At 39.4% G+C, this 15,532-nt stretch overlaps 1 protein-coding gene across 14 annotated transcripts in view; it reads right to left on the reverse strand.

Moving 5' to 3' along the window:
• The window catches only part of CFAP70 (cilia and flagella associated protein 70), a 123,793-nt gene extending 108,472 nt beyond the window's left edge, over window positions 1-15,321 (reverse strand). For 13 of the 14 annotated variants that reach the window (XR_014828098.1, XM_084997300.1, XM_084997299.1 and 10 more), the window contains exons 1-5: window positions 15,102-15,321; window positions 12,991-13,093; window positions 11,925-12,111; window positions 267-365; window positions 19-98 (exon numbers count right to left, since the gene is read on the reverse strand). Coding sequence is in view for 7 of the 14 variants with exons in the window: in XM_084997300.1 (XP_084853426.1) it covers window positions 19-98; window positions 267-365; window positions 11,925-12,111; window positions 12,991-13,053 (429 nt within the window). In the remaining 7 variants the exon portion in view is untranslated. Of the gene's footprint in view, window positions 1-18; window positions 99-266; window positions 366-11,924; window positions 12,112-12,990; window positions 13,094-15,101 lie in introns of those variants that run through there. The other variant, XM_084997308.1, reaches the window with a different exon arrangement.
• Window positions 15,322-15,532: the final 211 nt, after the last annotated feature.

Here is a 15,532-nt window from a genome sequence, read left to right on the forward strand (position 1 = left end):
AGTTAAAACTCTGATTACCTTAACACCTGATCGAAGAGGTTCTAAGGGCGAGCCTGGCACAGGGTGCAATGGGACCATCGTTTCAAATGAACTCTCTCCTGCGAAAAGAAGACCAAATCAATCCAAAGAAGAAAGGGTAAGGCAGAGAAAACTGGCTCATCTTTTCATCAAATCCCTGAAATTCACTGAGGCTGATTTTTGTACTTCTCTGGAACTAAATTTTATGAGCTTTGTTATTTCTGCTTTGAGGATATCACACATCTGACCTTCTAGTAAAGGAAGAAGATCCACCACAGCTTGACCAAGAATTAAGGTCTTCTCCTCTTTCTGTTTCTTTTCCTTTGGTAAAACTTCAGTCATAGTTACTAGGAAAATCAAAACAAAGAAAATGAGAACACATCTAGCTCAAACTTAGACAACCAAGGTGCAACAAAGCACTGTCAAAGAAATTTAAGAGAAACAAACTTGAAACCTGAGAAGGCATCATTATTAAGTGACTTCCAGTGGAAGATACCGGACCACCTGAGTGGCTAAATAAACTTTTTGCAGGCAAATTATTTTAAAAAGGATGTTATATCATAATCATGAACACAAATATGCAAAAATGTGATACATATGATTATAGCAAAGTTTCATATAGTATTCACCCTCACTAGTTCAAAGTCCTCACATACTTTCTATTCCATATCCTATACGAGAAATTACCAGTCCTAACTCCCTCAATCAATTTTAGGAAAGATTAAGTCATCATCTGTGGTTTGAAAAACACTGTTCTAGGTCTTCCCATACTGCCTAGAATAGGGCATAGTCGACCCTGGAGTAATTTACAGACCATGCAAGGCATGTACCAGGTTTTTCACCGCAGCATCACTACTTGTATATATTTAACATTAATTATGAAAAATCCCAAATACACAAAAAGTAAAGAGATTAATATAAAGAATACCCATATAACCATCACCCAGATTTAATAACAGTTAACATCATATTAGCTTCATGCTTGAAAAAATACTTCCAAGTTGTAAACCAGCTATAATGGAAAAAAATAAGAATCATTTAAAATACATACCTACATACATACATACATACATACATACATAATACTTCCAAGTAAATCACAGACATCCTGACATTTTTACTCCTAAAGTACATAAATCCAAAATATGGCACTTTCCTACATAACAGCAATATCTTTATTATATCTAGCAAGAATGTGATAATAGCATTAACCACAATTCCTTAATACATCTAATGTCCAGTCCACATTTAACATTTCTCAATTGTCCCAAAATTTATTTTGTAGCTGGTTTGTTCAAAATAAGTTTCAAAGACCACACACTGCTGATTTTTGTATGCTGATTTTGTATACTGCTTTTACTGTGATCATTTACTCTAACAGTTGTCTCTGTGTGTGTGTGTGTGTGTGTGTGTGTACGTGTGTGTATGTAATCTTTTTCTACATATAAGATCAAATATTCTTCAGAGTTCCTGTCGTGGCGCAGTGGTTAACGAATCTGACTAGGAACCATGAGGTTGCAGGTTCGATCCCTGGCCTTGCTCAGTGGGTTAAGGATCCGGCGTTGCCATGAGCTGGGGTGTAGGTCGCAGACGTGGATCCGATCCCACGTTGCTGTGGCTCTGGCATAGGCTGGCGGCTGCAGCTCCAATTAGACCCCTACCCTGGGAACCTCCATATGCTGTGGGAGTGGCCCTAGAAAAGGCAAAAAGACAAAAAAAAAAAAAAAAAGATCAAATATTCTTCAACAGGATTATTTTACTTGTCACTTTCCAATTTGGATGACTTTTATTTATTTTTCTTGCCTAATTGCTCTGGCCAGAACTTTTAATATTATGTTGAAAAGAAGTGATGAAATCAGGAATCTTTGCCTTTCTTAAAGGAAATGCTTTCAGTCTTCCACCACTGCGTATAATGATCATTGTGGGATATTCATACATGACTTTATCATGTTGAGTAGCTTTCTTCTATTTGCTGAGTGGGGCTTTTTTTTTTTTCACGAAAGGGTGTTGAATTTTGTCAAATGTTTTTATTGCATCAAGTGAGAATCAATCTGTATTACACTGATAGAGTCATATGTTGAGCCATCCTTTCATTCCAAGAATAGATATCCCACTTGATCATGTTTAATACCTGCTGCTCAGTGTGGTTTGCTAGTATCTTGTTGAGGATTTAAGAAAACTGTAACATCAAAAACATAAAAGAGGGGAATAAAAAGGAAGTGTTTGAATGCAAAGTCAAGGTGTTATCAGTATAAAATAGACTGTTATTTTTATATATTTTATGTAAGCCTCATAGTAACCACAAAACAACATAGATTCAAAGAAGATAAGGAAAAGGAAATCAAAGCACATGTTTCATCCTGCTATCAAAAGTACAGTATTCTTATGAAAACTTTCATAGCCAAAATGACATAAATCAAAGAAGCAATTAGCACTAATTTATATGGGAGAAATTTTTGAGCATTCTGAGACCCCAAAATTTACCTACTAAATCCTATCAAATAACATACAAAATCTTATTTCATTCACCATGATCAAAATGCTTAACTATGTCCGGTTTTACACTAAGCGTGATACACATATGAGCTCTCTCAGTCTCAGGGTTTTCTGATATCTTAGGAAACATCTTGCTCACCTGTGCACAAAATAAATTGAGATAAAGCACAGATGCTCACAGACACAGTTCAAAACTATGGTGACGTAATGCTAAAATGCTGAGTGTAGATCTCAGGGAAGGAGCGTGGAGACACCTCTATAAGACCTTTCTTCAGGAGTTCCCTAATGGATCAGTGGGTTAAGGGTCTGGTGTTATCACTGCTATGACTCTGGTTCCTGCTGTGGCATGGGTTTAATCCCTGGCCCGGGAACTTACACATGCTGCAGGTGCAGAAGAAAGAAAAAAAAAAAAAGAGCTTTCTGCAAAACAAATGCTGAATACTATTTTCACTTTTTGTCTTTTTTTCATAAAAGAAAAATCCTCCTTAGAACTCTTTCAAATAGCAAAAACCACTACTAATCTAAGACTTTCATAAAAGGGAAGTGGTATGAAGGGAACTTTCAGAGAGTAAGGGAAAACTGTATGCCACTATGAAAAATAAAATCACAAAAAAAGGCAGAAAGAGAAGAGGGAAAGAACAAGGGAACTACAAAACATGCAGGAAAAAATAGCATTAGTAATTCCCTGCCTGTCAATAATTACTATAAACATAAAAAAATTAAATCTTCCCATCACAGGCACAGAGTGGCTGGATGGATTTTTGAAAAAGGAAACAAGTATGTGCTGCATATAAGTGACTCACTTTAGCATTAAAGACACAAATAGGCTCCAATTGAAGGGATGGGAAAAGACATTCCACAGAAGTGAGCAGGGGTAGTTACAGCAGCCAAAATAGGCTTTAAGCCAAAAACAGTAAAAAGAGGTCATTATATAATGAGAAAGGGGTCAATTCATCAAAATGATTTAACAATCATAAATACACATGCACTGAACATCTGAGTACCTAAATACAGTTGCAAATACAGTTGATCCTTGAACAACATAGGTTTGAGCCATACAGATCCACTTATATGTGGATTTTTTTTTCAAAAGTAAGTTCTACAGTGCTACATGATCCTGGGTTGGTTGGTTGAATTTGTGGATGTGGGACAATGGATACTGATGAATCACATATATGGGGGGCAATTTATGTTATATACAGATTTTCAACTACATGGAAGTTTAGTGCCCCTAACCCCTGTGTTGTTCAAGGGTCAACTTTACTAGCAAATCTAAAGGGAGAAACAGACAATAATACAATAAAAGTATGGTACTGGCATAAAAACATGGAACAGAATTGATAGCCAACCAATACACCTTCACATATATGGTCAACTAACATTAGACAATGGAGATAAGAATATTCATGGGGAAGAGAGGGTCTCTTCAATAAATAGTATTGGGAAAACTGGATAACCACATGGAGAAAAATGAAACTGGACCCTTATACCACTCAAAAAAATTATCTTAAAGGGATTACAGACTTAACACAAGACTTGAAACTGTATAAACTCCTAGGAAAAAAACAGGGGGGAAGCTTATAGACATTAGTTTTGGCAGTTATTTTGTAGATATGACACTAAAAGCACAAGCAACAAAAGCAAAAATAAAGTGTGACTATCTCAAAATAAAAAACTTCTTTACAGCAAAAGAAACAATAAAATGAAAAAGCAGCTACAGAATGAGAGAAAATATTTATAAATCATCTATCTGATAAGAGGTTAATATCTAAAATATAAAAGAAACATGAAACTCAATAGCAAAAATAAATAGATAAATAATCTAATTTAAAAATTGGCAGAGAAACTAAATAAACATTTTTTCAAAGAAGACATACATATATGGCCTGCAGGTATGTGAAAAGACTCTAAGCATCATGAATTATCAGGAAATGTAAACAAAGAAACAAAAAAAGATCACCTCACACCTATTAGAATAGCTGTCATCCAAAAGGAAAGAGATAACAAGTTTTGGTGAAGATGAAAAGGGAACCTTTGTGCACTGTTGATGGGAATGGTAAATTGGTGCAGCCACTATAGAAAATAATATGAAGTTTCCTCAAAAAAATTAAAAATAAAACTACCAGATGATTCAGCAATCCCACTTTTAGATATTCATCCAAATGAAATCAGAATATCAAAGAGGTACCTCTACTCCCTTGTTCCTTGCAGCATTATTCACAACATGCACGATAAGGAAACAACCTAAGAGTTTGTCTATGGATGAATGGATGAAGATGTGATACACACAGACACACACACAAGAATATTATTCAGTCTTGACAAAGAAAGAAAGTCTGCCATTTGCGACAATATGGAAAGCCTTGAGAGCATTTTGCTAAGTGAAATACTAGACACAGAAAGACAAATACTGTATGACTGTATGATCTCACTTATATGTAGACTCTTAAAACAAAACAAAACAAAAACCTGACCTCATGGATATAGTGGTGGCTGCCAGAGATGGGGAGTAGGGGATGTGCGAAATGGGTAAAAGTGGTCACAATATACCAACTCCCAGTTATAACGTAAATGAATTCTAGGAACCTAATATACAGCATGGTGAATAGAGTTAACGATATTGTATTAGGAGGTCCCGTCGTGACTCAGTAGAAACAAATCCGACTAGGAATCATGAGGTTGTGAGTTCGATCCCCGGCCTTGCTCAGTGGGTTAAGAATCTGGCATTGCCGTGAGCAGTGGTGTAGGTCGCAGAAACGGCTTGGATCTGGTGTTGCTGTGGCATAGGCTGGCAGCTACAGGTCCAATTCAACCCCTAGCCTAGGAAACTCCATATGCCACAGGTCTGGCCCTAAAAAGACAAAAACAAGAAACATAAACCCCAACACTGTATTATATACTTCCTAAGTTCCTTGGAGAGTAAATCTTTTTTTTTTTTTTTTTTTAAGGGCCACACATATGTTCCAGGCAGGATGCAGGGCTTGAATCAGAACTGCAACTGCTGGCCTACACCACAGCCACAGCAACACAGGATCCAAGCTCTGTCTGTGACCTACACCACAGCTCTTAGAAATGCTGGATCCTTAACCCACTGAGCGAGGCTGGGGATCAAACTTGCGTCCTCATGGATACTAGTCGGGTTCATTTCTGCTGAGCCACAACGGGAACTCCCTTGCTGGCATTTTTTGACACAGCTCCAACAAAGGAAGAGGAGAAGCAGTGCCTCATTATTTTCAGTTGGAGGTAGAAGTCTAGGTTCTCCACTCTCTCCATTGATACTTGAGGGGGACATCTCTCATTTATGCTGAGGGGAAATGAGGGTTCTTATTCCTACTTGTTCTCCACTGATAGGGCAGTGGGTGTAGATGCATTACCACCAGCTATTGGTGAATCTTGATCCTACAACAGACCTCCTCTGACACCACCCCAGTTGGGAGTGGAGAGATATGGTATTACTGCCAGACTGGGGCAGAAGCCCAGGCTCCCCATGTGGTCTCCACTAAAGTCACATCTTGAGAAAGGGGGCTCATTATCGGAGGGCATAGAAGCCCTGGATTCCTACTTGGTCTCCTCTGATACCCCTTGGCACAGTGTTAGGGCATTTCAGCTTTGTGAGTGTGGAAGCCTAAGTTCCCCACTCTGCTTGGGTGTGAGTGGGGCACAGTTTTTTTTCTGCAGTGTTTGGCTGGAGTAGTGTAGTTTCTATATAAACATTTTCTGTCAGGCTAGGCTGCCCCTTTCCTGGCCTTGTCATTAGAGAGAGCAGACTTTTGTTAGGGTTTTGTTTTATTTTGGTTTGCACTCATTTCTATTTCCAGGTTGCTGGCTTCTTCATCATCCAGTCTAGAATGAATGAGTCAAAAATAAAACCCAGTGGACTCACCACTGTAATTCCTCAGGCCTCAAGTTTTTTGTTCTTCTCGTCACCTTTCAGAGATTCTAATGTTTATTTTATTCATTTAATTTTTTTAATTTTTTGGCCACACCCACAGCATGTGGAAGTTCCGGGCCAGGCATCAAACCTGCCCCACAGCAATGACCTGAGCCACTGCAGTGGCAATCCCGGATCCTTAACCCACTGAGCCACAAGGGAACTCCATCTTATGTTTGTTTTATGAGTAATATTCAAAGTGTGTTATAAGAGGAATAGGGGAAAGTATATCAACTCCATCTTCTTGGAGGAAGAAGTTCTGTTTTAAATTCTTGATTTCTAATGGCTGTACTTAAGATTTTAAATGTATCTCTAAGTAATACTTTAGCTATATCCCACAATTTTGTTTTGGGTTTTTTTTTTAAATAAATGCTCTTTATTTGATGCTTTTGCATGCACAGCACTATAAGCTGCCCACCCCAAAATGTCAGCCCCTTAATTACTCTTAGTTGAGGTGGCCATCAGCAGCAGGGAGGGAGCATTCAGTGAAACCACCTTCTACCTAGCCTTCTTTATGGAACCATTTTTTGTAGGCCCCTTCGTAGTTCCAAGCCCTTTTGTATCCAAGGCCTTGGGCTACCTGCATGGCTTGCAAGCCCTGCTTGCTCATCTGACAGAAGAAAATAAAATTCTCATCTTCCAGCTTTGGCTTCTCCATGGAGTACAAAGCCTTGAAAGCAGATGGCTCCATTTACAAGGTACTTTCCAACTCTGGCACTGCACAAGAAGTCAGCCAAACAACGTTTAAGTAGAAGCCACTTTTCTAGCTGTGAGGAGTTGCTGACTCAAGCATACAGCCTTGGGGAGATCAAGTGTGTAGAGAAAAGCTGGCCTGCCCCTTCTTCATTGTCCTTATCTCCTCAAACTGGAACAGCCAGTTCTGCTGCCAGGATCCACCTCCAATTAACCTATCCCACAATTCTGATATCTGGTATGTTACTGTTGACTGACTCTAAATGCTTGCAGCTTTTATTATGGTTTCTTTTTTGTCACATGAATTATTCACAACTGTTTCTTAAAATTTCCAAATGAATTTTTTGTAATATATTTTTATTTCTAATTCTGTTGACTGTTGTTACTTTAATTTTCTTCGCATTTTGGTCAGAAAACTTTGTATGCTATGGAGTCTTTGGCATGGGAAGACATGCTTTATGTCTAGTATGTGGCCAGTTTTTACTATACAAATGTTCCTCACATGTTTTAAGAAAATATATATAATTTAATGTTTGGCATAACCCTATGATTACTAATTTTTAGGGATTTTTTTTTTTTTTTTGTCTACTCAGCACTGAGACAGATATGGTGGTAAGTGAATTTTTTTTTCCTACTCCAATCTTCTTAAGAGTCTTGGCTTATAACTATGGGGATAGTATTGTCTCAACTCCACAACTATAGCAGCCAAGCTCTCTGTCCCTGTAACAGCATTAAAACCCAAGCTCCTAGGTTCTGGAGTACTGCCCTCTCTCCACTACCCCATCCCCACCATACACCAATGGCAACTGTTCAAGAGTTCTAGGTTTCAGTTCCTGCTTTGTTTCTGGAACAAAGGAACTGCTTTTTCTTTCTTTTTTTTTTTTTTTTTTTTTTTTTTTTTTTTTTTTTTTGTCTTTTTGCCATTTCTCGGGCCGCTCTCGCGGCGTATGGAGGTTCCCAGGCTAGGGGTCAAATCAGAGCTGTAGCCACTGGCCTATGCCAGAGCCACAGCAACGCGGGATCCGAGCTGAGTCTTCGACCTACACCACAGCTCACAGCAATGCCGGATCCTTAACCCACTGAGCAAGGGCAGGGACTGAACCCGCAACCTCATGGTTCCTAGTCGGATTCGTTAACCACTGCGCCACGACGGGAACTCCTGCTTTTTATTTCTTATGAGTCCAGTGACATGCTTAAAATAATGGCCCGGTTCTATTTTTTCCATCCAGCGTGCTAGGGAAGAAGGCAATCAGGACAATCCTCTTATTTGGGGCACCAGAGAAGCATGCAATGAAGAAGAAAGTAGAAAGGAGTGGTTCAAGAGTGAAGGTCAGTCGGATGTCAGAGCTAGGAATCACTGTTCTTGAGTACTGTCTCTCAGGAATCACCTGAAACTTTTTTTTCAGAGTATAGCTTCCAAAGCTTCTCCCATGGTAACTGTGGGTTTGGTAGTCTGGAGGCAACCCTGAAGACTATTTTCTCCCAGAGCCTCAGCTGATTCTTATGAAAAGAAAGATTTGAAAACACTGCTCTAGAATACTATATAAATTCCCAGGCCCACCTCTCTAAGTGTGGAATCTTGCAATCTGTGGGTTTTGTCAGGCAACCTAGGAAATGTACCAATAAAAAAAAAACAAGAAAAAGCAAATGAACAAACAAAAAGAGTACACATTAAAAACAACAACAAAAACGGCTTAGACCAGTATATAAGTATAGGAACAAAGTACTTCAAAGATAAAACTGAATGGTTAGAAACTGTAAAAGCGTGGATACAAAAAACCATCCATTTATATCCATTCATTCATTCAAAAATACTTTTTGAGCACTTTTATGTCCCAGATATTTATAGGTGTATATTTAGAATAATTCTGAAATAAATAAGATACAGCTCTGATTTCAAAAGGTGCCTACTCTAGCAAGGGAGGCAAATTAATAATAACTATACAGTGTGGTGAAGAAGTAAGTACTGATAGGGTTGCCATGTAAAATATAAGATACCAAACTAAATTTGAATTTTAGGAATCAGGATCCTTGGCTTCAAACTATACTACAAAGCTACAGTCATCAAAACAGTATGTTACTGGCACAAAAACGGAAATATAGGTCAGTGGAACAGGGTAGAAAGTCCAGAGACAAAGCCACGCACCTATGGTCAATTAATTTACGACAAAGGAGGCAAGACAGCCTGTTCAGTAAGCTGTGCTGGGAAAAGTGGACAGCTACATGTAAAAGAATGCAATTAGAATATTCTTTAACACCATACACAAAAATAAACTTAAAACGGATTAAAGGCCTAAATATAAGGCTGGATACTATAAAACTCTTAGAGGAAAACATAGGCAGAACACTCTGATATAAATCGCAGCAGTATCTTTTTAGATTCACCTTCTAGAATAATGAAAATAAAAATAAATAGCTGGGTCCTAATTAAACTTAATGGCTTTTGCACAGCAAAGGAAAACATTTAAAAAGCAAAACAAACAAACCAAAAAAAACGCTGAAAAGACAACCCACAGAATGGGAAAAAGTCTTTGCAAATGAGGTGACTGACAAGGGATTAATCTCCAAAATATACAAACAACTCATGCAGCTCTAATGAAAAAACAAACACAAACAATCAATCAAAAAATGGGCAGTAAACCAATTATAATGGAAAAAATAAAAACCATTAAATTAAAAAAATTGATTTAAAAAAATGGACAGAATGGAGTTCCTGTTGTGGTTCAGTGGGTTAAGAACCTGACGTAGTGTCTGTGGGGATGCCGGTTTGATCCCTGCCCTCGCTCAGGGATTAAGGATCCAGTGTTGTCACAAGCTGTGGCACAGGTCACAGATGTGGCTTGGATCCAGTGCTACTATGGCTATGGTGTAGGCCTACAAGTTGCAGCTCTGATTAGTCCCCTAACCCAGGAACTTCCATGTACCATAGGGGTAGCCCTAAAAAGAAAAAAATAAATGGGCAGAAGATCTAAGTAAACATTTCTCCAAAGAAGACTGACAGATAGCCAAAAAGCACATGAAAAGATGTTCAACATCACTAACAAACAAATGCAAATCACAGCTATAATGAAGTATCACCTCACACCAATAAGGAATGGTCATCATCAAAAAGTCTATGAACAGGGAGTTCCCATTGTGGCTTAGTGGAAACGAATCTATCCAGCATCTGTGAGGACACAGGTTCGATCCCTGGCCTCGATCAGTGGGTTAAGGATCCAGTGTTGCCATGAGCTGTGGTGTAGGTTGTAGACGTGACTTGGATCTGGTGTTGCTGTGACTGTGGTGTAGGGTGGTGGCTACAGCACCAATTTGACCCCCTAGCCTGGGAACCTCCATATGCCATGGATGTGGCCCTAAAAAGACAAAAAGACAAAAAAAAAAAAAGTCTATGAACTATAAATGCTGGAGAGAGTGTAGAGAAAAGGGAACCCTCCTACACTGTTGGGGAATGTAAATTGGTGCAGCCACTATGGAAAACAATATGAAGGTTCCTTACAAGAGAAATACTATGTGATCCAGCAATTCCATTCCTAGGCATTTATCTAAAGAAAAACCATAACTCTGGAGTTCCCGTTGTGGCTCAGTGGCAACAAACCCAACTAGGATCCATGAGGATGTAGGTTCAATCCTTGGCCTAGCTTAGTGGGTTAAGGATCCAGCCTTGCCATGAGCTATGCTGTAGGTCACAGACACAGCTCAGATCCCATATTGCTGTGGTTGTGGCAATGGCCAGCAGCTGTAGCTCCAATTGGACCCCTAGCCTGGGAACTTCCACATTCCGCGAGTGTGGCCCTAAAAAGAAAAAAAAAGGAAAGGAAAGAAAGAAAACCATAATTCTAAAAGATACATGCACCCCAGTGTTCACTGCACCACTATTTACAATAGCCAAGACATGGAAGCAACCTAAAGGTCTATCCAACAGAGGAACGAATAAAGAAGATGCAGTATAGATACACAATGGAATATTACTTAGCTATAGAACAAAATAATGCCATTTGTAACAACATGGATGGATCTAGAGATTATCATATTAAGTGAAGTAAGTCAGACAGAGAAAGACAACTACCATATATCACTTATATGTGGAATCTAATAAAAAATTTATAAAACGGAAACAGACTCACATATTTCAAAAGAAAACTTATGGTTACAAACGGGAAACATGAGAGGGAGGGATAAATTAGGAGGATGGTTTTAACATATACCCACTACTATATAAAAATAGATAAATAGCAAAGACCTACTCTATAGCACAGGGAAATCTACTCAATATTCAGTAATAACCTATACGGGAAAAGAATCTGAGAAAGGATAGATATATGTATATGTGTAACTGATTCACTATGCTGTACACCTAAAACTAACAACACTAGAAGTCAACTGTGCTCCAATAAAATTTAAAATAAACAAATTAACTAATTTGAATTTCAGATAGAAAACAAATAGTTTTTAGTAAAATTACGTCCTGAATATTGCGGGGTTTTTTGTTTCCTTTTTCTTCCTAAATCAATGCTAAATACAGGAAAAGCTCCCAAATCAGCTTAGGGGACAAAGCCTGCACAGTTCAGTCATATGTCAAAAGGTCTTTCGAAGAAACTGATTGAAATTAGTAGCCCATGGTGACATCTGCCACAAGAAGACAGGACTCAAAGTATACTGTGTGACTCCTAGATTAAAAACATAATGTGTGGCTGTGTGTTTATCTGTCCCAACAACAGCTACTAAATACTTCAGAATATCCTAACATACTCATATAACTAACATTTTTAGAATCACAAGGACTTACAGAAAACAGGTTTGTGGGCAAGGTCATCCAAAGTGATTCCTCCTTCAGTATTGAACTCAAAACTGCTAGTGAAGTTATATTTTGCAGTTCCTTCTGGAGAAATAGTAATTTTTGCAGAGTCTCCCAGAACCACCTGATTGAATTCTGCACGAATAAAGGTAACTGGAGCATCGCCTTTAAAACCTTTCTGTTGACAGAAACATACTTTACAATTATACTCAAACAGAATTTTCCTATGTATCTGGCAACCCATTCTGACATGAACATTTTCCACGTTTTCTTAACAAGCTATATCACAAACAGGGGAAGCAGAAAGCTGAATAAATCTAGTTGTGGCAAAATTTAACAATCTATTTAAATGATATTAAGTTGGGAGCCTTAAGAAATATTTATTGTGTTCTTATGATTACATAAGCATATCATGAAACATTTGTAAATGTGAGGAAAACAGAGAAAATGAAATTATATATATTTTCTAGTGTTTTTCTCTGTATATATGTGTGCACACATTGCTATATACTTTTTTTAGTAATATATACATTTTTATATAGCCTTTAAGCAGAGATCATGTGTTACATCGGTTTGGAATAAGCTTCCTGACTTGATAGTGTTGAATGACTATTTTGCTATTTCATTATTCTTGTAAACTTTAACAGTTACATCATATTGTAGTTTTATTATTTAAATTCATCAAATGAAATTAAGCACAAGAGGAATTCAGATCCTTTTCAGGCAAAAGGAATTACTGTCTAATAAACAGAAAATTAGTTGTTTTCACACCTATAAAATTCAGTATTCAAACTACCAGGTATTTTACACACACTAATATGACTTGCTGATTACAGACTAACAATAAGGAACCCTGAGAAGGAAGTGCTATTGCTATGCAAAGCCAGCAGTTTTGGTGATACAGGATGCAAAACTCTGTTCCTCCTGCTAATGTTCCCAACACATTTTCCTCAAGCCACAATTAGATGATTTAGGGAGACCTGAGCCCAAAGGGAAAAGTAGTTTCAAGAAGAATGAATAAACTAGGGACTTCCCAGATTCCCAAAAATAACTTTACCAAGTCATATCCGTCTGTCACAGTGATCTGCACAGGTCTGCCTGTTGATGACACCTGCTCCATATCAGCACTTGGGCAAAGTCTCCGTGGTCTTCTTTGGTCTCTGTGAATATAATGAATGAACCTGTCCTCCCACAAACCACAGATGCACAAGTACCCACATTACATTGTAACCAATACCACAGGAGAAAATGGGGAAATGCCCTAGTCCAGCACTTCGTTTTGAACCTTTCTAGTCTTTGCTGCCAGATAAACAGTGCTTTAGGGAGCTGGTCAAAAGGATGATCCCACTGGTAAGTGCTAAAAAGATCCTTATACATGTAACTAACCTATTAAGCACAATTATTACAAGACAAGAGGGTAGGGAATGCTGTCCCTCCACTGCCCATTCCTCACATCCTTCGTAGTGTTTTGGTAGCTTTTTTTTTTTAGAAAAATGTATTTAAATAACAGGAAAGAAGCAGCCAAATGTAATGGTTTGTCCACTGGAAAAAGCCTTGGCATATGTCTTATTTAGACAAAGATATTTTCAAATTATCTTACGAAGCTGAGGATATAATTTCAAAAACAGATTGTACAGCTGTTAAGAAAGGAAATAGGAGTTTCCTGGTGGCCTAGCAGTTAAAGGACCTGGCATTGTTACTGCTATGGTTCGGTCAGTGCTGTGGCATAGGTTCAATCCCTGGACCAGCACATCCACATACTGTGCCATGGTCAAAAAAAAAAAAAGTCATGTTTTCTGACTCAATTCAAAATGGTGCTTAATACAATTCAAACATTTACTTAGGATATACTATGTTAAGTGTGTCTAGGACCAGTGGTACAAAAGAGGTGATATCTTGATGCTCCAGACATTATTAGTATTCTCTTTCCAGTGACAGTCTAATTTTCTGGGTTACCTAAAAGTCTCAGATCACTTGTTCAATTCTACGTCTCCAGGCTTATTCAGGACTTAGGCCTTGACAATTTTCTTATTAAGCTAACATTTGAAATGACTTTTTGCATGAGTCTTTTTTCCTTTTCAATAGCAGCATGTAAATTAGGCCTTCACTAGCCTGACCTTAGAGGAAAGCCAATTTCACCTCACTGAGCCTGAATTTCACCTTCTATAAAATGGACCTGTTTCACATTTGTTGCGAATATCCCTAAAAGAGTAAAACTGCTTAACCTATGAAGCACCAAACAAATGGTGTTACTAATACGCACAACTTTTTCTTAATGCTCAACTACTCCCTTAAAAATAAGTAATCTGTCATACATTTTTGCAGCCACTGAGTGCCCGGCACTATGCCTTGTCCGCAAGAGGCATTAGTGGTGTATCTGTTGAACAATGAGTTCAAGAAGCCTGGCCAGTTACACGTTCTAGTCAGGGCAGTCAGAAAGGGGGTCCTCTTGCCACAAACAAGGCATGGGTTTCTTAGTATCTGCTCAGAAGCAGATGGGGGAGATCAAATTAGAAATGAGTTAGATTGGAATTCCCGTAGTGGCTCAGTGGTTAAAGACTCCGACTAGGAACCATGAGGTTGCGGGTTCAATCCCTGGCCTTGCTCAGTGGGTTAACGATCCGGCGTTGCCGTGAGCTGTGGTGTAGGTCGCAGACGCGGCTCGGATCCTGCGTTGCTGTGGCTCTGGCGTAGGCCGGCGGCTACAGCTCCGCTTGGACCCCTAGCCTGGGAACCTCCATATGCCACGGGAGCGGCCCTAAAAGTGGCAAAAAGACAAAAAAAAAAAAAAAAAAAAAAAGAAAAAGAAAAAAGAAAAGAAAGAAATGAGTTAGATTGGAGTTCCCGTAGTGGCTCAGTGGTTAACGAATCCGACTAGGAACCATGAGGTTGCGGGTTCATCCCTGGCCTTGCTCAGTGGGTTAAGGATCCGGTGTTGCCGTGAGCTGTGGTGTAAGTCGCAGATGCTTCTTGGATCCCGTGTTGCTGTGGCTGTGGCGTAGGCCGGCGGCTACAGCTCCTCTTCCCTCTCCGACCCCTAGCCTGGAGGTTCCTCCATATGCCGCGGGTGCGGTCCTAGAAAAGACAAAAAAAAAAAGAAATGAGTTAGATGAAGGCGATGCTGTGACTGGAGGGTGGTCTGTGAGCAGGGGCCCGGTCTGCGCTTACTGCGGGGGATCTCGGCGCAAAGTGGGAAGCGGGGTCTAAGTCTGGCTTCGGGTGGGAGGCCTGGGTTGGCGGGAGTCCTCGCTTAGCCGGGGGTCCGGCAGTGCAGTCGTGCTGGGATGTGGTCTCCGCCTTTCAGTCTGGCCCAAAGTTGAAAAGAAAAGTCCGAGATGCGGAGGCGGGGAAGAGACACTTTTCTAACAAGTGAGAGCGCTCTTAGATCGACACAAACTTGTTTTTCGTAACTATAGCAACCAACTGCCTCTCGCGAGAACTTGTACTGACCACAAGTTTATCCCAAGACTCGCGATAACATTGTCTGGGAGGTAAACGAGAGGCGGTGCAAGACGAGTTCCCGCGCCTGCGCTCTAGAACTACGTCCGCACCCACGGACCTACGAGTGCGCCTCAACGCTTCGTCCAGACCTGGAGCGA

Source organism: Sus scrofa, chromosome 14, assembly GCF_054392235.1.
Source record: "Sus scrofa isolate SSC_HxYL_T2T_F1_AM1 chromosome 14, Sscrofa_HxYL_maternal_Yorkshire_Landrace_v2.0, whole genome shotgun sequence".
Taxonomy (NCBI): Eukaryota; Metazoa; Chordata; class Mammalia; order Artiodactyla; family Suidae; genus Sus; species Sus scrofa.